The sequence below is a fragment of the Sminthopsis crassicaudata genome, chromosome 4 (genome assembly GCF_048593235.1).
Source record: "Sminthopsis crassicaudata isolate SCR6 chromosome 4, ASM4859323v1, whole genome shotgun sequence".
In the NCBI taxonomy this organism is placed as follows: Eukaryota; Metazoa; Chordata; class Mammalia; order Dasyuromorphia; family Dasyuridae; genus Sminthopsis; species Sminthopsis crassicaudata.
In genome coordinates, this window is record NC_133620.1 from 273592280 (window position 1) to 273617113 (window position 24834).

The 24834-nt window shown below is 33.2% G+C and overlaps 1 protein-coding gene across 6 annotated transcripts in view; it reads left to right on the top strand.

Annotated features, from left to right (window-relative positions):
* Window positions 1-24834, top strand: part of SUPT3H (SPT3 homolog, SAGA and STAGA complex component) — a 592076-nt gene that overhangs the window by 385713 nt on the left and 181529 nt on the right. For all 6 annotated transcript variants that reach the window (XM_074310762.1, XM_074310761.1, XM_074310758.1 and 3 more), the window contains exons 4-5: window positions 16453-16539; window positions 23379-23469. In XM_074310762.1, the coding sequence (XP_074166863.1) occupies window positions 16453-16539; window positions 23379-23469 (178 nt within the window). The remainder of the gene's footprint in view (window positions 1-16452; window positions 16540-23378; window positions 23470-24834) is intronic.

Here is a 24834-nt window from a genome sequence, read left to right on the forward strand (position 1 = left end):
CTTGCTTAATGGTAGGTTTCAAAATGGCTTGGTATGAGTTTGGCAAAGCTAATGCCATCTTCTTCTCATCTTTGCCAGTTTTCATGATTCAAGGGGGAACCTCCAGGTAATTTTTCTTTGGTTGCATGACCTGGATTCTCCTGCCTGTTGATTTCTTCTCTATCCCAGTTCTAGGATAGCATGGCAGCAGCTCCTGTTCTTATTTCCCCTTTGTCCTTCTCTGTGCTTAGTCATAGGAAAGTCCTGAAAAGAGCCAATCTTGGCAGTCATAACATCAATGGCAGCTTATTTGCCTTCTCTCTGAATAACTCTCTATGGTCCATTTCAGCATTTCTAAACCACAGTAACTCCTTGTGTTATGAAAGACTCATAATTCAGAGGCAGAAGGCCTAGGTAAGGAATTCTGAATTTACTTACACTCCATATGTGACTTTGGTCAATAATTCCACACTTCTGAGGTCCACAATTTACTCTTCCTCTGCATAATGAGGGGTAGGGATAGTTAAGATCTATGGTTCATTCTAGCTCTAGTTCTTGTAATTTTTCATCTCACTCCTAGTTAATAAATCTATGGCAGCAGTATGTACTCTTCCATCCCCTTTTATCCCCGCCCTGGGCAGGCACATGGAAAAACTCATGAAGCAATCAGTGAATAGAGCACTGACTCTGGAGTCAGCAAGTTTTGAGTTCTAATTTAGCCTCAGACACCAGCTATGTGAATCAGCATATATAACCTAATTTCTACCTGCTTTTGTTCCATTATCTTTAAAATGGAGATAATAATAGCATCTGTGGGGCAGCTAGATGGTTAAATGGATAGGGTACTGGGCCTGGAATCAGGAAGATCCATCTTCCTGAGTTCAAATCCAGCCTTAGACAACTTACTAGCTGTGTGACTCTGAGCAAATCACTTAACTCTGCTTTGCTTTAGTTTCCTGATCTGTAAAATGAGCTGGAGAAGGAAATGATAAACTATCACTCTGGTATCTTTGCCCCTAAATAAAATGAAAAAAAAAAAAAAAAAAACCCAAATGAAGAGCTGGACATCATTGAAATGACTCAACAGCAACAATAGTATATGCTGTTAATTTCAAGGATTATTATGAGTTCAAAATGAGATAAGATTTTTAAAGTACTTTGCAAACTTTAAAGTATTAAATTTATGTTAGCTCTTATTATGATAGTGCCAACTATGATTCCTAATTATTTTTTTCCCAACATGTTCCTATTGTTTTAATTATGGTTCTTTGGCTTATATATAAATACACCTATTTTGCCATCTCTCCAGATATTTTCCTTTTCTTACATTTCTTGCTTTTTAATATGTGCAAATAGTTCTGTCTTCCACATGAAGTATCAGAGACTCGGGCACTGAAATCAGCTTAGGCTCCCAATACTGTGTCCATCTCTGCTTTCTGCAAAAGTCCCAAGGAAGACTACTCTGCCCTTTACTGCTCAGATCATGGCCCTCTATTGGATCTCCCCTGAGTTCTTGTTTTACATATAAGTTCTCCTTCCTCCTCTTGCTTTATATCCTTAGTTTCTGACACATAGTAGGTACTTAATAAATGCTTATTGATCTGACTTTGGGAAACACATCAGAGTCAGTACTCTTTCTTCTTAGTCATTCTTTAGCAAATCTATATTAACAGCAAAAATCAGTAAGAAAACTCCTGTGTACAAAAAAAAAAAAAAATTAAGAGTAGAAGGAACAATTAGGAATATAAAAATTAGATCTAAAAAGACCTTAGAAATCACCTTCTCTAGCTGCTCCTTTTATAGATGAGGAAACTGAGACTATGAAAAGAAATTTTTTGCTTAGGATCATGAAGGTAACAACAGAGGCGGCTTTTGAACCCAAGACCTCTGCCTTGTCAAGGAGAAAAAGTCTGTTTATCATTAACACATTTGTATATCCTTTTAATTCAGTTATATAAACAATCTGTACCATGAGTTTATACTTTTTAGTCCATAAGAACCCTGAAGAACAAAGTGTTGCAAGCACTTTGTACACAGAAAAACCAGATGTGAACTTCTGTTCTCCATAGTGTCAAACAATATGAAAAAAAACAAAAATCAAGATGATCATTTTTTTAAATAGCACTTATAACGCAGCTGATTTAAATGAATTTATATGCAGCAATAACAAAGAGATCATTTGGGAATTTAGTCACACCATTAAATGGAAACAATAGTGTCAATGCACTGAAACCTTAGTATAACCTAATCTTTGGGGTTTACTCCTAACCATGTCACAGCCACAACCACAGCATAATGGCTTTTCACAGCTAGACTTCTCCCTCCTAGAGGTGGTGAGACAGGACTCTAAGGACATAGAATGTTATGGCTATTTGATGTATTTTTGTGTGTGTCAGAAAAATTTAGTTGTGAAGTTTCTTTTGTAAGCCAAAGGGTGAGTAATCCGCATCAAAGACAAATTTACAGAAAGACTCACCTCATTTCCTATTTATTTATTACATTATTGTGAAGTATCTGTTAATGACTGTCCCCACTCACCTCTTCCTCCCACTCATCCCTCCCAAGTTCTGTCTCCCAGTTCCTGGGCTGCATGTCGCTGCTGCTAAGACTCCTGCCTTGATACGCTCTTGGCTCCTTCTATCCTTGGCCCCAGGATCCATGTCATATGGTGAGATGAGGGGTGGGGCTAGGTTGTTCAGAGCATAAAAGAGTGGAGAGTAGTGAGAAAATATATGGTGGCTAAATTACAAAAGTTACAAAAGAATGTAATTTCACATGGGTGTTTTTAGTCAAATATAATCAAGTGTTTCTCATACATAACCTAGAATGTTAGGATGGAGCCTTTGTATTTGGTCCCTATCAAAATCAGGCATAGGGTGAAATGAAATCAATCTTCTTTCATATGAAAAACCAGTCATGGGTTCTACCACAAATAACCCTATCTCTCCAGTCTTTTGCCTATTAAATTTTCATGAAGATTTTGTTTTGGCTAGTAACTTTGAGTGTAGGCTAAGATAAAATTTTTTTTTTTTTTTCCTTTTTATTTTCTCACACTCATGTTCTCATTAGGATGCCTGCTTGCCTAGTATGCAAAAGGATTAGGGCAAGTTTTGTGGGCTAGTAAAAGATTTGGGAACTTGAGTTTTTTTTTTTTTATTAATTCCTTTTTGTTTTTTGTTCATTTGGTTCTCTTCTACATTTCAATCATTTTCTAATATATTTCCCTTCCCTGTATACATGTGCATGCATACAGGTGTGCATGTGCACACACACACACACACACACACACACACACACACACACACACACACACACACACACTGAAAACCTGAAACCTCTTTTTTAGCAAAGAAAAACAGTTAAGTATAACCAGTCAATCATATTTATTGACTGATAGAGCTACTAAATCTGGTAGCATATGCAACATACTATACTTTTAGCTTTCCTTTTTTTTATTGAAAAGAAATCCTCTGTTCTCTGGAATTAGTGTTATTCAATGAAATTAATCTGATTCCAGTTGCTTTTTTTTTTTAATTTTTATTTTATTTTAAAATTATAACATTTTTTGACAGTACATATGCATGGGTAATTTTTTACAACATTATCCCTTGCACTTACTTCTATTCAGATTTTTTCCCTTCCTCCCCCAACCCCCTCCCCCAGATGGCAAGCAGTCTTATATATGTTAAATATATTACAGTATATTCTAGATACAATATATGTGTGTAGAACCGAATTTTTTGTTGCACAGGAAGAATTGGATTCAGAAGGTAAAAATAACAGTTTACACTCATTTCCCAGTGTTCCTTTTCTGGATGTAGCTGATTCTGTCCCATCATTAATCAATTGGAATTGGATTAGCTCTTCTCTATGTTGAAGAAATCTACTTCCATCAGCATACATCCTCGTACAGTATCATTGTTGAAGTGTATAATGATCTTCTGGTTCTGCTCGTTTCACTCAGCATCCAGTTGCTTTTTACTATTATTTTCCTTTACATTGTTGTGACTATCATCTTTATAGTTTTGTTCTATTTTATTGATTTTGCATTATTTCATATAAGCAGCCCAAGACTGATTTTAAAAAACAAAACACATTTAAGTATAAGGTTATTTTAAAATAACATAGAAACATTTGAACATTTAATATTTACATATCAATTTAAACTTTACAAAACATTTTCATATCTACCCTCTAAAGCAAACTGTATCCTTTTACAGATGAAGAAACTGAAGCTTGAAAATTAACTGGCTTTCTCAGTCACACAACTAGTAAGTAATTAGATTTGTGCTCCACAGGAGGATCTGACTTCAAACCTAGTTTCAGACATTTGACATTTACTAACTGTGTGATGTAGAGCAAGTCACCCCTGATTGCCTTGCCAAAAAAAAAAAAAATAATAATAAGGAAATTAAAATAATTTCTTAAAAGGATTTGTACTTGAACCTAGGTTTGCAGATTTTAAGACCAATGTTTTTTCCACTATATCAGGATGTTTCTTCATAGGTTGTATATGTAAATCAATGATTTTTCATAGCTATTTGATGCCCAAATGATGCCTTATATTAAAAAAAAAAATAAATAAAAGTGGAATCCTTTCTTTCTTCAAAAGTGTTGTTTCATTTTAAATAGGAGGCACTGTACCACGAATTCTTTCTCTGGAGTCCATAAACAAGAATTTTATTTCAATATAATTGTTTTTCTTTGTAATCTATGTATTTCATTTCATACACTTAAAATATTATCCTCAGGACGCTGTGCGCTTCACCAGACTTCACAAAGAGATTAAGTAACCCAATGTTGTATTTTTATTACCTACATACTAATTTCAACTTTTGAATATGTTATCAAGGCATATTTTTGCTTACTTTTAAACTTGAAAGCTGCTTGTAAATAACTCATATACAAAACAAGATAAAAGAAAACATTCAAATGATTCTTGTTTGTTCTTCTCCTAATTTCACATTTAAATAGAGTAACTGGAGAATTAGTCCCATGTCTAGCTTGCTTTCTTCTTACAGTAAATATATAGTCAGTGTTTATAGGGCCTCTCCATAAGCTTTGCAAGCTTCCATTGGCTGTGGTTTTGTAATTCTTTTAAAAATACATAAATAAAAATGGATTCTTTGAATCATGTGATGCTGATAATTATAGCTTTATCGTACTTCTTCAAATTCTACTTAACTGTATTTGACTTACCAATCCAAAAAGAGGAATTTAAATGAGACTCTAAAAATGCTGGGAACAGCTTTTATCAATTTACATAGTATACTTGTTTTGTTTCAGATATCTAAAACAGTGAAATACTAGTCAGCTAAGGAGAAGTGGATGATATGGTAGAAGAAACTAAATTGATTTTTACATTTTTGAAGTGCTACATTTTAGCTATAGAGCTATATAGAGACATAAGTCTCTCCCCAATTTTCCATCATGTATTCTCTCTCCCTTCTTTTCCTTCTTTCTTTCCTAGGCATTTGTGAAGGTGTGCAAGGAGTGTATTTGGTACTAGATATTCAAAAATATATTTGTCACAGACATAACTCTTATGGAACTTTCAGTTTATTAAGGAAACAAAAGAGTACAATAATCATCATGCAAAGGAGAATAACAGAAGTTCAAAGGAGATGCTGGCAAAATGCCTGGATTGAAGGGGGAACATTGAAGAAGACATCACTTTTCTAATTTACAGCCACACTACACTATTCACAATCCCTTACTATCATCCTGTCTTGTCAGATCTTAGTGCCTTTCCTTAAACTATCCCCATGCCTAGATTGGTCTCATTTTTGCTTGTTGTAATTCTTTGCTTCCTTCAAACTCCAGATGTCACCTCCTTAAGGAAGCCTTCCTTCATTAATTCCTCAAGCTGAAAGCAATCTGCCTCTCCTCAGATTTCTCCTCATTTTGTCTGGTCCTCTCCTTTTCCCTTATCTCTTCCTGGTACTTATGGTACTATTTGGGTAGTTATGCATAGTTCTTATCCTCTCTTCTTAGACTTTGAACTACTTAAGGGCAGGGTCTGTGTCTTATTTAAAGAGTTTGGGAGGAGTTGGCATCTTCCTTACTACATTACAAATCAACATTATCATTCTTGGTGAGGACCTTTCAAACAAGTGCCCTAAAACTTATCCAGTCATCTTTCTGACTTCTGAGGTCAAGACACTTACCGATTATCATGATTTTCTTTTTCTTTTGGAATGTAAACTCAGCTGAGATTGTCATTCTTGCATGTACTTGTATCTCCAGCATTTGGCATGAGTCTAGCACACAGTAATTGTTAATAAATGCTTTTTCATTCATTTATTTCTATGGCTGTTTAGAGATCATTTGTTACCATCTCTCAGCATAGATTTACAACTGCAAAGAATCCTAGAATCTATCCAATTCAAAGTCCTCATTTTACAGATCAAGAAACTGAGGTTCAGAGTGAAGTGATTTCCCTAAGGTCAGATAGTGAGAAAGTAGTAGAGACAAAATTTGAGTCCAACTTTTCCTAATTTTAAGTTCTATCACTCTCTTAGCTGTGCCATGCTACTTCTCTCCTGCTTTGGGATTCCATCCATCCATCATTATCACTCTTATCTAGACTGTCATGGTAGGCATTTGCTACTCTAGAGTGGGTGGCTACCTCTCTCTTTTCTTAAGGTACTTAGTAGCTAATTGCTATTTAGAAAATTCTCTATTCTAACCCCAATTAAGGAATTCTCTAAGAATTCTGTAGAGAAAATTCTCATCCTTTGGATTTAAATGTTGTTCCTTAGTATCAAACTCAAATAAAAAGGAATCCATCACTGTGGACTATATATTGACTTTCTTTAGAAAACCACAAATTAACATTATCTATCATATAGTTTTATTTTATTAAATGTTCCTCAGTTATAATCTAATCTGGCAGTTGCTGATTGATTGAGAGACCCAGAAAAGTTTGACCCCCTGATGTTGAGAATCCTTGGTCACTCACTAAACTTCTGTGGTCTCCATTTTCATTGGACTATGCCAACTGAAGAGGTTGTCATACTTTAGGCCTCATCATCATGCTAGGTTTTACCCAACACTACAATTTGAAACTGTTATTTCTTTCTCTGATTTTAATCTCTTACCATTTTATCTTTCTTTCTTCCTCATTCTGAAAACTATTTTTCTTCAACTCAATCTCAACAGTAATAATTTATTAAGCATGTATCAGACCCTGATAAAACACTGAAGTAAAAAAATAGAAATACAAAAAAAAAGTACATAAAAGGAAGAAAGGAAAGAAGGAAGAAAGAAGGAAGGAAAGAAGGAAGGAAGATAGGGACATAGTCTCTGCATTCAAGAAGCTTTGAATCTAACAGATGAAAAACAATACACAAAAAGAAGCTGAAAAGCTATGGGAAGTAAGGGAGGGCATAGTGGAGCTCTGAGAACTACCAAAGAGGTAGAGTCAGGTGAGAATTGAGGAGAATCTGTGCTGAGAACCCCACTTAAATGAAGGGTTGAGAGTTTAAGGCTCTGCCCTCCAGTCAGGAAGGCAGACAGTACTGATGAGGCGTGAGTACCAAAGCTGATTGGATCATACAGGATGCTGAATTTTCCCAGTGAGGAGGTTCCTGGGACATGGTACACTGTGGAGAAATCAGAAGAGTCCTAAAGTGATGTGGCCAGAGTGGAGAATCTCATCTTCCCTCTTCTCCCAGCCATCAACCCTACTCTGACTTTACTTTCCTAACTTCACAGCCTTGATGCTATAGTTTAGGAACTACTTACTACATTGACTCTCTTGCCTTCTTGTTCTAGGATTCTTTTTGTTTGTCAAGCTTCAACTATTGGTTCAGTCCCATCATCCAGCCTCTCTGCTTCTAATTCTGAGCTTCTGATCACTACTGGAAGAATTCATGCAATTATGAGGATTGGGTCCAGTCCCTGCTAGTGTTACCTAATCTCAGCTTGACCCTCACTACTTGGTGGCAGTCATTTTAATTATTTTCAGATTTTCTAGCTCATTCCTTTCAATGAAAACTTTTCCAAATCTTTCTCTTTACTAAGATTATAATTCCACCCTAACCCTACTTCTTCTTGAAGTCTTTAATATTAGGGACATTTGTCATGACCTTGCTTGCCTTTCATTCTCTATACTTCGGTACCTTTCTTCATTATCTCCAGTGATTCAGTCAATCATTTAACAAAGACAAGAATAAAATAGTTCCTGACTTCAAGGAACTCATTTCTGTCCAGACAACTTTTACATCCATGCATATATAAAATAAACACAAGGTCAGGGAGTAGGAAAACTACAAGCAGCTGGGAGATCATTTGGGCAAAATAAAAAAAAAAAAAAATTAGAGGAAACAAAGTATTCTAAGAGCATAGTGGTAAGAAGAGAGTCCATTCCAGACATTAAAAAAGTTAGTACAAAGATTTAGAAATAGGAATTGGAGTTTTCTGTGTCACCTTAAGCAAGAAATCCATTTTGTCTAGACCATAGAAAGAGAGTGCTAATGGAGGATTACACTGGAAAGATAAATTGGAACCAGACTGTGAAGGGTTTAACAGTGAAATTTATATTTTATTTTGAGAGGTAATAAATAGAGAACCCTTGGAGTTTATGCAGTATTCTAGTGACAAAATCATATGTGCATTATAGGAAATCATTTTAGTCAATATATGGAGAATGAATTAGAATTGGGAGAGATGAGGCAGGGAGACTAACTGTTAGATTTTTGTACTAGTGTAGATGAAAGACAATAAAGATCTGAACTGGAGAGATGGCTATTTGAGTAGAGAAGAATGGGATGAGTTATGAAGCGTTGTGAAAAAAAGAAACAATAAAATTTGGCAAAGTATTAGATAGATGTGGTAAGAGAGAGTAAGGTTGCAAACTTGGGAGCCTGGAAGAATTGAAACCTCCACAGATGCAGGAGATTTAGAAGGAGGATAAGTTTTCGTGCCAAAACAATGAATTCTGGTTTGGGTATGTTGGATTTTAGATGCTTTTGGGACACCTGGAAAAATACAGAGCAGGTGCATGTATATGTGTATATATATTCATATGCACAAAATACATAATATATGTATACATGAGTTTCATATATATGTATGTGTGCATGTATGTATATCTTTAAATGACTCAGGCGCTAAGATTTGGAAATTTATTTAAGATCCTGTATTCCTGAGTGGTTTCATTTCTAAAGCTATCTAGTTTGATGTAAAATTTAAGTATGACTATCAGGTATATGATCCAAAAGTCATAAAACCCTCACAAATTATATGACCCAGGTTTTTTACCTTCAGGCAGCCTCATATCTGTATCATCTTAAACAACCCTATTTTAAAGGTTCCAGCAGAGATGGGAATTGCACAAAGTCCTTTGAAAAATACTGTTTTAGTCACTCTGACAAATTAAAAAATACTTTCTTCTTTCTCTGCACTTTAAGTCCATTTTTATTTATTCATTCATTTCATAATCCTTACAGCATTACAGAAGTATCAGCTTATATGATGTATTACTTTTTAAAATAAATTTTAATTTCCTTAGACAAATTACATGTGTTTTAATTTATAAACAAAAGCATATAAAAATGAACAAAAAATTGTAAATGATAAAAGAGGCAAGTTGGTGAAGAGATTGAGGAACTGTACTTGGAATCAGGAAGATCACCTCATAGGTGAACTTTATGATCCAGAAAAAGCCATTGAATCTTTCTGTACCTCTGTTTTTTCATCTGTGAAAACGAGTAAGTTGGATTCAGTGGCCTCTGAATTTATCTACTGCTCTGAATCCATGATCCTATGATCCTATAATCATCTATGTGTGTGTACACTTTGGTTTTTTACTAATTTTTGAACCTAAAACAAAATGAACATATTGCATTTAACATGATTAGTAACCAAATCCTCCTGCTTGTTTCCATAACCCCCTTTGAACTTCTTTTTCCTGTGTATTTAACATGCATTTGTTGCTGTTATTATTATCTTTAATTATATAGTTGTTAATTACATAGTAATGTATTTTTTGGTATTGTTTTCTTCATTTGGCATGATAATGTAGATTTTCCTATATATCTTGAAGTCTTCATGTTTTTCCATATGGCCCAATAATTTTCCATTTCATTCATATATCAAAATTTATTCTGTCATTTCTCAATCATTGGATATCTCTCATTTGTGGGGTTGGGGTGGTAAAAACAGGAATTGGTTTTAAAACTGCATTCCTTTTAATAGTATTATTATATTTAATATCATTACTAAGTATAACCATTTTTGTAACTACTTTTTTTACGATTACACATTGCTTTGCAAAACCCAAATCATAGCTCCGCTAATAGTATATTGGTATACTCATTATGCATACTGGTATACTAGTATCAAGTTTTATTATCTATATCATTTTGATGAATACCAGAATCTTAGTTTTAATTTATTTTCTCTTAATCACTAGAAATTTTTAATATTTTTACATGGTTAATTATTTTGGCCACAGAGAATGGCTCTTAACTTGAATAAACAAGTGTCAGTTCCTTAAAGGTTTTATATATTTAACATTTATCATAAATAAGTCTTTGGTGTATTAAAGAATATATTGGTCATGGCCATGAATATTTCATTTTATATCTTTGAGCATTGGTTTCTTCATCTGCAAAACATGGGAATGTACTAGTGCTACCTTCCTCACAGAAAAGTTTTTTGTAAATCTTAAAAATATTATGCCTACCCAGAGTTACAAAGGAGAGGAAATTTTGAACCCAGACCTTAGTGTAAGTTCAATATCCTATGCCCTGATGACTCTTCTGATTAGAGTTGTTGAAGACCTTAGTTTAAAAAGTTCAGGTCTCCCTCTGCATGCAGAGCCATCTCCAAACATCCTGAACATCTGGCCTTTGGACCCAGATGGCTCTGGAGGGGTAAGTGAGGCTGGTGACTTTGCACAGCCTTTCCTCACTTAATCCAGTTAACTTTCATGTCATGACATCATCTCCCTGACATCAAGATCCTCTTAGAGAAAGAAGGACAAACAACAACAAACTGATTACTAGGTCACATACTGGATTGCCTAACATAGGGACTTAGAAATTGTACTAAAACTTACATTAAGTGCATACTTAATCAGGAAAGGTATAATTTTGCTTTCTTTTACCTCTCCCCATGTGTTCTTTTCTCCTAGCAAATGTTCTCTTGGCAAAATATTTCTCAAACTTTGCCTCAACTACCAATTTTGATGGTACTTTTGGAGTGAGTAAGAAACTAAGTGAACAGTTGATTGTGATAAATTCCTTTCTAACTACTTTTATGATGATGTTCATCCTATACTAGATGATTTAAAGCAACAATTCTCAAACTTTTTTTTTTAATTTGTAGACCGTCTGAAAGTGTTTCAGAGACTGTCCAGGATCATCTGCACCAGTGTGTGTGTGTGTGGTGTGTGTGTGTGTGTGTGTGTGTGTGTGTGTGTGTGTGTGTGTGAGCTCACAACCCTAAAATAAAGATTTTTAAATATGCTTGAAGAATTGGGATTTTTGTGTTTGTTAGTGAACATTTTTCTTAGTCTTTAGCTAAACATTTACTAAAATGTGGGTATTGCCATTCGTTTATTTTGAAAACAATGGAAAAATTATTAAGCAAAAGCTGAATTCAACAAAGTGAATTGCAATCACTGTAGAATAAATAAATACTTCTTTACTGGATCTATAATTTGTTAAAGTTGCTAAAAGAATTACTGTAAGGTTACTGTTAAACATAATTTAATCCATCTAAGCTAAAAATGTTAACTTCATAAAGTCAATAAACTAGTGATTAAGCTTAAAATATCATTTTCCCTAGTCATTGCTTATTAGCTTTTTAATATAATTATAATATATACTACTTTCTTTATAATATGCAAAATACTAAATGCTCTAGTTCTTCATTAATTATTTATAGAAATATTCACCTTGCTCTATTGACTATTATTTTAGGACCTCTACTTCCAGTCTCCTATTTTCAGGATATGAATCTTGACAGTAAATAATTCTCAGAACACTGTTTCCAACAGTCTTATTTGGCATCAATGAATTAACAATAATAATAAAAATAATGATAGCATTTAACCAGACTCTGGGATAAGCACTTCATAGTTATCTGGAAGTAGGTGCTATTATGATCCTCATTTTACAAATGAGAAAATTGAAACAAATAGGGTTTAAGTGAATTGCCCAGAGTCTGAGGATAGATTTGAAATTAGTTCTTCCTGATTTGCATTATCCTCCATCCTTTGCATCATCTATTCCCAGGACATTTATTTTAAGTTTATAATGCTTTTTTCCCCCACATCAAATGCATTTACACAAGGATTGACAACTTTTCAAAAGATGCATACCAAGCTACCTTTTTAACATGGTAATAGAGGAACCGAGGACTTTGAGGGCAGCAACCTAGAGTAAGTGAAGGACATACAATAAATCTCTTTTGTTTAAAAAAAAAATACAAATAATCCTTGGAAAGATGAGTTTCTCTGCTGCTCCTGCTTTAGTATGAGTGACTTTAATCAGTTAGATAATTAAATTGTAATAGTTATATTACAATAAATTGCAACAGGCTAAAGGAGGTTATTCTAGAATGCTGGGCACATTGCCTAGGGTAGGAATGAGATGAGAAAGAGCTATGTGAGATGCAGGGATTGTAACTTTGGAATTGTTTCAGAATGGTTCTCATAAAACAGAGCCCATGGTCTAGAAGAAGGAACACTGGATTCAGCAAACCAGAGTGCGAATTACACTTATTAGCTTTTAGATTATGAGAAAATCACTTTGCCTTTCTAAGTAAGACACAGTTATCTCATTTTAAAATGATGATAATAATAGCACTCACCTGATATTGTTGTGAGGACTAAATGAGATAACATATATAATGCATTTTGTAAATTTTAATGTGCTATGAAAATTTGATTATTATTATTATTGTTGTTATCTTGTTTTTAACACTTAGTAGCTATGTGATTATTTATCCTCTCTGATCCTTATTTTCCTCTATATTAAAATTAGAATAATAATATTTATTATATCTTTTTCATAAGCTTTTAAAGGAAAAAAATTTAAACCTTAACACCTTGTTGAACCATGAATTATGACTGAAGGTATCAAAACACACTACTTTGCAGTTTTGCTAGTAATCCTGATGTATTTCTGACCTATATTACTGTTGCTTGTATTAATATATAATTTATAGACATATATAAGCTAGGGGACAGAGTTGAAAAAGAGCTGGCCTTAGAGTTAGGAAGACCTTAGTTCCAATCCTTCAGATATTTACCAGTTGTGTGATTCTGGACAAGTCATTTAATGACTCTTTACTTGGGAATAATTAATAGTGTCTCTCAGGTTTCCGTGAAATTTTCCTGAAAAGCAAGTGTAAAGTGCTTTGCAAAACTTTAAACACTCTATAAATAAATTATAGTAATGATGATAATGAGTGATAATGCTGATGATGCTGATGAAACTGATAGACCATCAGTCTTGAAGCCAGGAAGGACTTTGGCTTAAGTGCTCACTCTCCCTCTAACACATACTGGTTTTGTGACTCTGGGAAAATCACTTAAGCTCATAGTGCTTTAGACATTCTTTAAGATTATAAAGTTCAAGTAAAGTGCTATTCTTCATTGATAGAGGGTATTTCCTAAACCAGCCAGCCAGACATTGTGCTAGGTGCTTGGGATACAAATGCACATATAAAGAATAAATCCATCCTTATTTACAAGGGTTTAATAAAGAATAAATACGAAAATACAACAAATAAAAATAAATGTGTGATCATTTAGGTCAGGATGGCACTAGCAATTGAGGAGGGGTGGATAGGAAATCATATATTCAGCTCCTATATCATAGAAATGCATAACAACATTTGAAAGCTATTGTTTTGTGTTGATTTATTAATAACCATCTTCCCCATGCTGATCATGTCATTCATGTCATTCCTCTGCTCAAAAACTTTCAGTGACTCTCCATTGCCTACTAAATAAAGTTCAAACTCCTTTGCCCAAGATTCAAAGCTTTCTGAAATCCAGTCATTCATCCTTTTTAACCTTATGTAATGTTAGTGACCTCTCAGCACTCTACATCTCAGTCAAACTAGGAGGTCCCCTGTACATGCAGAGCATCTCCATACTTGCTTCCCTTTGTTCCTAGTGTTCTCTGTCTCCCTTCTCCTTAGCTGTCCTTTCTTTAAAGTCCAAGTCAGGGCCATGTCTTGCAGGAAGCCTCCCTCAGTATTCACACCCAGCCTCCCACTCTTGGATCATGAATGGCCTGCAATCTCACTTAATATTTGTTTTATTCTTTTCTAATTTGCTTATCATAGATTATAGTTATCATAGTCTTATTACAAGCATAAATTTTGTAGTCATATAATGTTAGTCATTAAGTCTCATGGATTCAAAGGTAAGTCATATACTACCTTCACATATATGTAGTCATTTATACTTATACTTATTTGTGCTTTTGTTTTATGTCCCTACTAGACTGTAGACTCTGATAGCAAAGATTAGCTGAATTTTGAATATCTCCTGAGAGCTAGCACAGAAATCCACACAAGGAAAGTAATATTTATTAAATGAATACTGAATGGTGATATAATAGATCCTACCAGTCATGGTGTTGTGAAATACAAAAATTTAAATATCAATAGTAGGAAATGATGTTTTAAATTTTGAGAAGCTATTTTGGATCATATAATTAAATGCCTTCTTAACAGAAAGAATGGCACCTCATTTATATAATGCTTTCCAATTTTCAGCACATTGCCCTATGTATTAGGAAATGTTTCTTGACATTTCTATCTCCTGGGACCCTCTGTGGCTACACTTATATTCCTTTCTAAAGTGATTGCATGAATTGTGGATAGGAATAGAAATTTTTTTCCAAAAATTATGTGTACTTAAAAGCATTTTTTCTAATGTTTTCCAGTCTTTAAAAAATAAATAAATTTATTATTATAATTATTATTATTATATATTTATTATTATATTTATATACATAAACATTATATACTTATAATTATATTATTATATAAAAATAAATCTTCCCTGTTCAAAATTTTCATTCATCTCTCTCTCTGTCCTTCTGTCCCACTTTCCACGTATTTTTAAAACCTTTCTTTCAAGATTTCTCTTTAAATAATTAATGGTTTAAATATATATATTTATAGATAGAATCATGTTTTTGTGCCAGCCACAGTAGCCTGGAAAGTGAGTGCTGTTGTTGACACACTGAGAGCTTAATCTATTTTGTAATATGTATATATGGAAGAAGAGACTGAGTTGGAAAAATAATTGTGGAGTTGTGTTTGTTCATCAAAGATATTTTATTTGGTCTTATACAAATGGCAAGATAACCAAAAACATTGTACCCTCTTTTAAAGAGCTTTTCATCAGGATATTGTTGAGTGTGTGTTAGATGTATTACTTTCAGAAAGAGATGCATTCACGGATAGCTTTTGAATATAAATATTTTTATAGTAATTTCAGATTGGATAGAGTGGGTTTGGTACAATCAGCATGGTATGATCAAATTTGGAAGAAATTACAGATGCATTTTTGTAGCATTTTCTCCAGCATCTTGATTTTTTTCAGATGGAAGTATAAGCATTTTATGTTCCCTCAAACTAATCAGAATAAGAAACTGATTTTGCCTTTGCCAGAAAAATAGAACTATCATTTTTCACATTCTTATATTTTCCAGGTCAGTTTCAAGTAAGATTATATTTCTAGGACTTCTGAATTCCTGAAAACTCTCTAGTCTCTGTAGCAGGAAAGGCCCAAGTGAGCATTTGGGGGTGGGAGGAATCTGTAACTTTTTATGCAGTATGTTTTGTGTTGTGCATTGCAGATACAGTTAACTTTTTGTGTGCGTGTGATTAGTGTGGAAAAAAATTAATGCAGTCCAGTATTATGATTTATGGACTGAATCCTTTGCCTACTGAAGATTTGCCAAAGCTAAAAGTACTTTTTTTCCTTTGGATATTAGAAACAGCTACTGTTTTTGTTGATCTTTTTAACTTCTGAATAGGCCTATTTCAAGTCATACCAGCATGGGAGCTTAGATTAATAATATACTTATTCAACAAGTGATACTGAGTAAAACCATTGCTCATATGGGTATGAAGGATAAAATTTCATAAAATTATTTTCAGGTGCATTAATGGAATTCAGGAAGCTGAGCGTCAAAGAGTTTTTTTGCTTGAAAGAAATCAAAGATTTCTGTTTATTGTATCATGTTGCAGGTGTACACATAAGTTTAATCTAATTGCATTTTTTGGCTCCTAAAACCTAGGATATTTGACTTTTAAATACTATAATGTATTTGCTGAATATCCCCAAAGATTTTTCATTCTTGGTACATTTTAAAGTTAGAATTTGTCTTTCCTGAAACATCAGGACTGCTTTATATTTACCTTTAATTTTATCTTAATCTAATAAATAAAGCACATATTGTAGAAGTGGATTTCATATTTCCCTCTTGTTTTTAGTTGCAGCAAGCGGCTGAAGTTTCACAGCTACGTGGAGCCAGAGTGATTTCTGCTGAAGATCTTCTTTTTTTGATGCGCAAAGACAAGGTAATAGAAAAAAAAAAAAATGACTTCACTGAAGTATCCCTTCCATGTGGAAGTTACCAATGACAAACAAAATGATCTAGGCTTTCTTACACCTGTAGTACAAAATGCTTTTGTTGTTGCCTGCTTTTTCTTTCATGAACACTTCTCTAAAAGCTGAATTGAGGCTCGAATGTCTACAATATCAGTTTTGGTGATGTGATGTACTATATAGAACACTGAATTTACAATGTAAGTATCTTGATTGGATTATTGGTGTTGTTACTTACTCTATGTAAATTTGAGTATAAGCTCTCTGATCAGTATAAAACCAAGGGATATGAGGTTAGTTGAAAACCATGTGAAAGGAGCTAAGCCTTTAAAATAAAGTATATGTTTAGGATTGGTAGAAGAGAGGAGAGAAAACCTTTTGTAGTTATAACTGGGGCATATCTAGAAAGATCTAGAATGAAGACACCATGCTATAAAGTAATAAAATGTGAGTCTAGATAGGGAAGGGACAGTTGGTCAATAGAGTGTTTATGAATTTTCCTCCCACTTGATCTCAAACAAGAAGTGCTTCTGTCTCATAATGTCAAGTCACAACATGTCAGAACTGCAAGAGATCTTGGAGTTCATCATTTGGGATTAGCTTTTGTTATGTTTAATCAGATTCATTCACTTGGGTTATATCACCAGGTTTACTTATACTCAATAAGGAAGTCTTCAGGTCAGAAAAAAAAAAAGCTTTTAATTCTTTCTATTTAATAGTAATAATAATGTTAATCTCACATTTGTTTACATGGCATTTTAAGGTTCAGGGTATCAAGCAAGGCATTCTGCTTCTTCATGACAACCCTACAAGTTAGGGTTTTACAAGCATAATTTCCCCCCTTTTACCAATCAGGAAATTGAATTTTCCACTCCAATAAACAGAGATACCTAGTTTTTACTATATTATCTCTTTTGGCTGACATTTTTTTTATATTTAATATATAAAATGAGAGAGGGCTGAAAGTTCATTTAATATATTGTGTAAGTTTCTTATGCCTATGTAGATCAAAAATATGTTTCAAGTAAAATTATTACCAACCTATTGTCATGTCACAGTTTTAGTTTGTATTATTTTTTCTCTTGTTCCTTCTCACAGAGTTAAATGATTTGCTCATGGCCTCATGGCTAAAAAATTTTAGACAAGATTCAGATCCAGATCTCTCTTGATTGCACAGTTATCATTCTTTCTCCACTAGGCTGTTTCACTGGCCACTCTCTTAAGTGACCACTATTTATCTCATAAAGGAAGAGTATCTAGAATCCTGTGTACAACCTTACAATAAAAGAACACTTAATTTCAAGATTTATTAATTAATACAGAAATATTCCTCATGAAATCCCTTTTCTTACTTTTTATTACATTACATAAATTATAGTAAATCAACAACAACAGCAAACAATAATCTTCCACTGTCAAAAAGTAATCTTCTGAGCAATGCAAGTCAAGACAGGCCAATATGTTATACTAATTCTAGAAAAGACTAATAATATTGTTATTTCTAATATCCTCTTTCATGCTCTGTGTGGTGAGGAAAGTTCTCCAGAAGTATAGAGCACACATTCCTTCCTTTTACCTTAAAAATCTTTACCACTATGGTATGAGGTGTAAGAATTATATAACTTCCCAAGTAGAGGAGCAACATCTTTATGTCACATCCATGTGTCATCCATGCCCCATCTCTTTTATAAAGCTGGAAGGCACAATATAATTCAGGAATCAATGAAGGAATGCTGTACATGAAAACCCCAAGTTCTCACATTACTCACTAGCCAGACACATCACTTAAACCTCTAGGAACCTTTGTTTCCTCACATGAGGAAACTGGAATGATAATAATACCTGTCCTTCTCCTAGTGATTTTATAAGGGTTACTTAAGGTAATATGTAATCAAGCTTTTTGTAAAACCTAAAGCATTATGCTTTTTAGAATTGACTTTTGCTAACAGAAGTCCCTTTGTAGCCATTTAGGGATTTCTACTAGAGATGATGTTTTCTAAAACCACAAACAAGGTGACTGTGCCGTTTACTAAGTCAGTCAATGACTAGTAATATAGATCCAAAACAGACCATTAGTTATGATCCTGAATCAAAGAAATGCTACATATATGTAGCCAAAAATTTTCCACTCCAATAAACAGAGATACCTAGTTTTTAATATATTATCTCTTTTGGCTGACATTTTTTTTTATATTTAATATATAAAATGAGAGAGGGCTGAAAGTTCATTTAATATATTGTGTAAGTTTCTTATGCCTATGTAGATCAAAAATATATTTCAAGTAAAATTATTACCAACCTATTGTCATGTCACAGTTTTAGTTTGTATTATTTTTTCTCTTGTTCCTTCTCACAGAGTGTACTTCTTTCTTTTTAGTCTTTTTTATTATTAAAGCCTTTTCTTTTTTTATTAAAACTTTTTATTTTTCAGAACATATGCATGGTGAATTCTTTAACATTGACCCTTGCAAAACTTTGTGTTCCAAATTTCCCTCCCTTTGCCCATGTCCTTCCCTAGATGGCAAGTAGTCTATATGTTAAACATGGTTAAAATGTGTCACATTCAATATATGCATACATATTTATACAATTATTGTGTTGCACAAGAAAAATCAAATCAAACCAGTAAAAAACAAAACAAAACAAAATAAAACAAAAAAACAAGCAGCAGGAAAAAATGTTAGCAAGCAACAATGAAGAGTGAAAATCCTATGTCGTGGTGCACATTCAGTTCCCATGCTCTTCTTTCTGAGTGTAGATGGCTCTCTTCATCACTGAATAATTGGAACTGGTTTGAATTGTCTCATTGTTGAAGAGAGCCACGTCCATTAGAATTGATCATTGTATAGTATTCTTGTTGCCGAGTATAATGATCTCCTGGTTCTATTCATTTCAACTTAGCTTCAGTTCATGTAAGTATCTCCAGGCCTTTCTGAAATCATCCTCTTGGTCGTTTCTTACAGAACAATAATATCCCATAACACTCATATACCATAACTTATTCAGCCATTCTCCAACTGATGGGTATCCACTCTGTTTCCAGTTTCTAGCCACTACAAAAAGGACTGCCACAGACATTTTGTACATGTGGATCTCTTTCATTCCTTTAAGATCTCTTTGGGATATAAGCCCAGGATTTCTACTGGATCAAAGGATATGCACATTTTGATAGCTTTTTGAGCATAGTTCCAAATTGCCCTCCAGAATGGCTGGATCCATTCACAACTCCACCAACTATGTATTAGTATCCCAGTTTTTCCACAGCCCCTTCAACATTGGTCCTTATCTTTTACTGTCATCTTAGCCAATCTGAGAGTGGAATAGTGGCACCTCAGAGTTGTCTTAATTTGTATTTCTCTGATCAATAGTGAATTAGAGCACCTTTTTAATATGATGAGAAATGGTTTTAATTTCTTCATCTGAAAATTGTCTGTTGATATCCTTTGATCATTTATCAAGTGAAGAATGACTTGAATTCTTATAAATTTAAGTCAGTTCTTTTTATATTTTAAAAATGAGGCCTTTGTCAGAACCTTTAAATGTAAAAATGTTTTCCCACTTTATTGCTTCCCTTCTAATCTTGTCTGCATTGGTTTCTTAGGGAGTTGAATAATAGCTCATTCTATTTCTTTTTCTAAAATGGGACTATTTAAATAATTTCTTTCCAAAGAGTATATTTAAAACAACAAAGTACAAAAGTACTCCAATCTTCTCTGTGTGGGTATATCCTCCAGTGATGCTGTTTGTACCCACCCATGCTTACCCATCTCCAGTCCCTGTTACCCAATAACTTCAGCATAGGGAGTCCATTCAGCCTACCAGAAAGAAACCTTTTCGATTTCTCTTTATTTACCTAATGAACCTAATGGATGGCCCTTTGGTTATCCCTTTATTCTAACTATGAGACCAACTCATCTTTTCCAGTCTTACATTTCTTTGATGATATTCTACTTCCCTTCTCAGATTCCTTGTTTGAAATATGTAACAATTTAAACATGCTTCACATCTTTCTCCCTAGGCCTTTGGACAACCATCAGAGATTGTAAAGTTCTGTTGTTCTGTTGTCTCCAGAGACTGCCCATCGCTCTCTGGGAGGAGATCTGCTGTCTCAACTCAATCTCTCGGCCAGATTCTTCTTCCTGTAGAGAGCCGTCCCAACTCTGACCTAGAGTAGACTCTCCCTTGCTCAATGTCGCTTCTTTTATCCTCCCAGAGAATGGGCGTAGAATAACTCAGGGGCTTCTGGGAAAAAATACTTCAACCAATGAACTTGCTCCTCTTAAACATGCAAGCTCCTCCCCAGAAGTTCAAAGGGGTAAAACTTCCCTTAAAGGCCAGAACTAGAGAATTGTTAAGTATTGACTTAGCACTTAGTAAGAACCTAACATCATATGTAAAGTTCTGTTGTTCTGTTGTCTCCAGAGACTGCCCATTGCTCTCTGGGAGGAGATCTGCTGTCTCTATTCAATCTCTCAGCCAGACTCTTCTTCCTGTAGAGAGCCGTCCCAACTCTGACCTAGAGTAGACTCCTCTTCCTTGCTCAATGTTGCTTCTTTTATCCTCCCAGAGAATGGGCATGGAATAACTCAGGGGCTTCTGGGAAAAATTACTTCAACCAATGGACTTGCTCCTCCTAAGCATGTAAGCTCCTCTCCAGGAGTTCAGAGGGGTAAAACTCCCTTTAAAGGCCAGAACTAGAGAATTATTAAGTACTGACTTGGCACTTAGTAAGAACCTAATATCTCATTATCTCATTAGCACTTAGTAAGAACCTAACATCAGATAATGATGTCTCTTGATTCTTACCAAGTATCATCTATCAGAATCTTTTCTAAGATATAGTTGCAGCAGGAATTATACCAAAAAATTGATTAAAATGTAAATATTTTGGTGTATATCTGGTCTTTGTTCTTATGGATTACTTGCTTAGGGTATAAGTCTTAAAATGAGATCTCTGGAACAAAAAGGACAAACATTTTAGTCAGTATATTTGAATAATTCCAAATTATTTTACAAAGTGGTAATGCTGATTCAAAATTTCACCAATAATACATTTATGCACACAAATTCCCCACATTGTGTATTCCCATCTTTTGTTACCTTTGATAATTTTCTAAATACAAAGTGAAATCTTATTTTGATTTCCATTTTTCTTATTAGTTATTTGGAGGATTGTTTAATATGTTTTTAATGGTTTGCAATTCTTTTCTTCATATTCTTTGCTTATTTATTGGGAACTTTCTTTTGGGTAATAAGATATATGTGTCAATTGTTGATATATTTTGATGCCAAACCCTTTCAGAGAAACCTGATATAAAAGTGGTTCCCACCACCCCCCCTTTTGGCCATTTTGCTTTTATGTACATTAATTTTCTTTATGTAGAATCTTTTCACTTTTATGTACTCAAGTTATTTGTTTTATTTTTTCTAATTGCCTCTATCCCTTGTTTAGTTAAAATAAATTTCTTGTTCATAGCTTTGCTTTCATAGCTATATGATCTTTCATATAGCATATGATCTTTCTTCTTCTATAATATTAACTTTAATATTTTATTGAGGTCATCAACCTAATTAGAACATATTGTGAAATATGATAAGATGTTGAGCCAAACATAATTTTTTTAGCTTGCTTTCTAGTTGTTTTAGTTTTTTTTTTTTTTTTTTTTTTTTTTTTTTTAATCCAAAAGCAAGTTCTTTCCTAAGTAATTTATGTTGGGGGCGGGGGCGTTATCTAATGCTAGATTACTGAGTTAATTGGTTCAGATTCTCCCTTGTTTAGTTGTTTTATTGATGTATCTCTCTTTTTAAACTAATACAATAAAGTTTTTATGACTGTTACTTTATAATATATTTTGAGATCTAGAGGTCCTGTATGCTAAAAGTAAAGTCTTTCTTTAGCCTTACCTCTTTTCATTATTTCCTTAGAATTCTAGATCTTTAATTTTTTAAAATTGATTTCATTCAATTCTTCCCCCCCCCCCCTTTGAGGCTGGGGTTAAGTGACTTGCCCAGGGTCATACAGCTAGGAAGTGTTAAGTGTCTGAGATCAGATTTGAACTCGGGTCCTCCTGAATTCAGGGCTGGTGCTCTGTCCCCTGCGCCACCTAGCTGCCCCGATTTCATTGAATTATTTGATAATTTGATTGGTATAATATTAAAACTGTAAATTAATGTTGATAGTATTGTTTTTATTACATATGTTGATATGGCCCAGCCATAAGCACCAACTGTTCCTCCAGCTTTTTAAATTGTTTCTTTAGGGAGTACTTTGTAGATCAACCTACATACGTATTTTGTGTGCTTTAATAGCCTGAATCCCATTTATTTTATACATTTTGCTATTATCTAATGTAAGATTTCCCATTCTAATATTGTCTCTTAGATTTTATTATTACTTTGTGGAAATTATATTGATTTGAGGGAGTTTATGTTATGGCTTATAACTTTGTTGAACCTATTGTCTCAAATTTTATCTTTGCTGATTTCTTGATACTTTCTAAATAAGCTATCATATCATTAACACTTAAAAATAGGTGAAATTTTAATGATTATTTTGCATCCTTTTACATTATACATGACGAGCCAGTCACATTATTCTAAATGATTATTGCATGTCTGTTCATTAATTTTATTTATTAATAATCTTAATAGTTTTAGCTAATATTATTTCATTTTCTTTTTTATGTACCAAACATCTTGCACATAACAAACAATCATGTAGTAATTATTTTAATTAAACTGAATAGTTTATCATCATTAATATAATACTTTGTGTAATCTTTCCTAATTGGCTTATATTTTTCTTTAATAGAAAAAGCTTAAAAGACTGCTGAAATATATGTTTTTCCGAGACTACAAATCTAAAATTGTCAAAGGCATAGAGGAAGATGATCTTCTGGAAGGTAATGATATACACTCCTTATGTATACATGCACATATATATATATAGCACATATACATATATATGAACATATATATATATATATATGTATACACACATATTAATCATAACTGGCATTTAGAGTACTCTTTATTGTTTCAAAGTGCTTTTCATACATTATTTCATAATCATTTGATTCATGTATATATATTTTTTAATATATGCATTATGTACCATAAATATAATGTGTGTATGGTATATATACACATATATAATCGCAATACATGTTATTAACACAGAACATATATTTCTTTCTGAATCTGTACTTTAGGAATCTTCAAAATGCTGACTTAGCAGTTAAAAATTACTATTTTCTGAGTAAGGAAATATTTCCATTCTCCCCATAAATGATAAGTGTACTGCTTAATGTCTGAATGTCATGGAAGTAGATAATTAGTGTTTATTAAAAATATAATTGATCTCAGTATGTGTAATTTTAATGTGGCATCTATGAACTAAAACGTGTATATAAAAATCTTTGAAATTCATTTGAATAGATACTTGTTAACTTATCAATCGTATCATACATATTTTATGAAATAACTAAAATCTAAAGTCAATACATAAGGTATACATAAGATAAATTTTTTAAAATTACTTGTTTCTTTTATCAACTCAATTCCATTCTAACAAACAACTTAGAATTGTATTAACAATGGAGAATCAAATGAACATAATCCGGAATCTGACAATCTGAATTTAAGCCTTGGCTCCACTATTTTACTACTAATGTGACCTTAACTCTTATATATTTCTGGGGAGCACTTTCACATGTAAAATTTAGGTTTATTTCTACCTTTTTCTTGGTTTTATTGAACTATTGAAAGAGTAAATGTGTTATCAAAATAATAGATTTTGTACAAAATTAAAAATCATTATTTTTCATTTTGGTGTAAGTGGACTTTGCTCTAACTTTATTATGATTCTGTCCATGACTTCAAGTCTTTTTTTTTTTTAACTATATTATTTTTTTACCATATTGGGTTTCCTTTTTGGGGTGTCAGTTTCCTCATCTGTAAAATGTAGAGATGAGATTCAACTATCTTTAAGGTCCCTTTCATCTAATATACTCTGATTCTTTAAGTTTTATCATTTGAAAGTGGATATTATCTAATCGATGTATTTCTAATTATGAGTCATAAAAGTCATCTTAGTATTTATAGATTTAAAGCTTAAAGTAATCTTAAAGGTCATTTAGTTGGAGGAACATATAGAGAAGATCAGAGCATAAAGGGCATTTAAGACCAGCCTCCTTTTATCATGATAAGAAAATGGGAGGGTAAGAAAGCTTAATCAACTCACCCCCAATCATACAGGTAGTGATGAC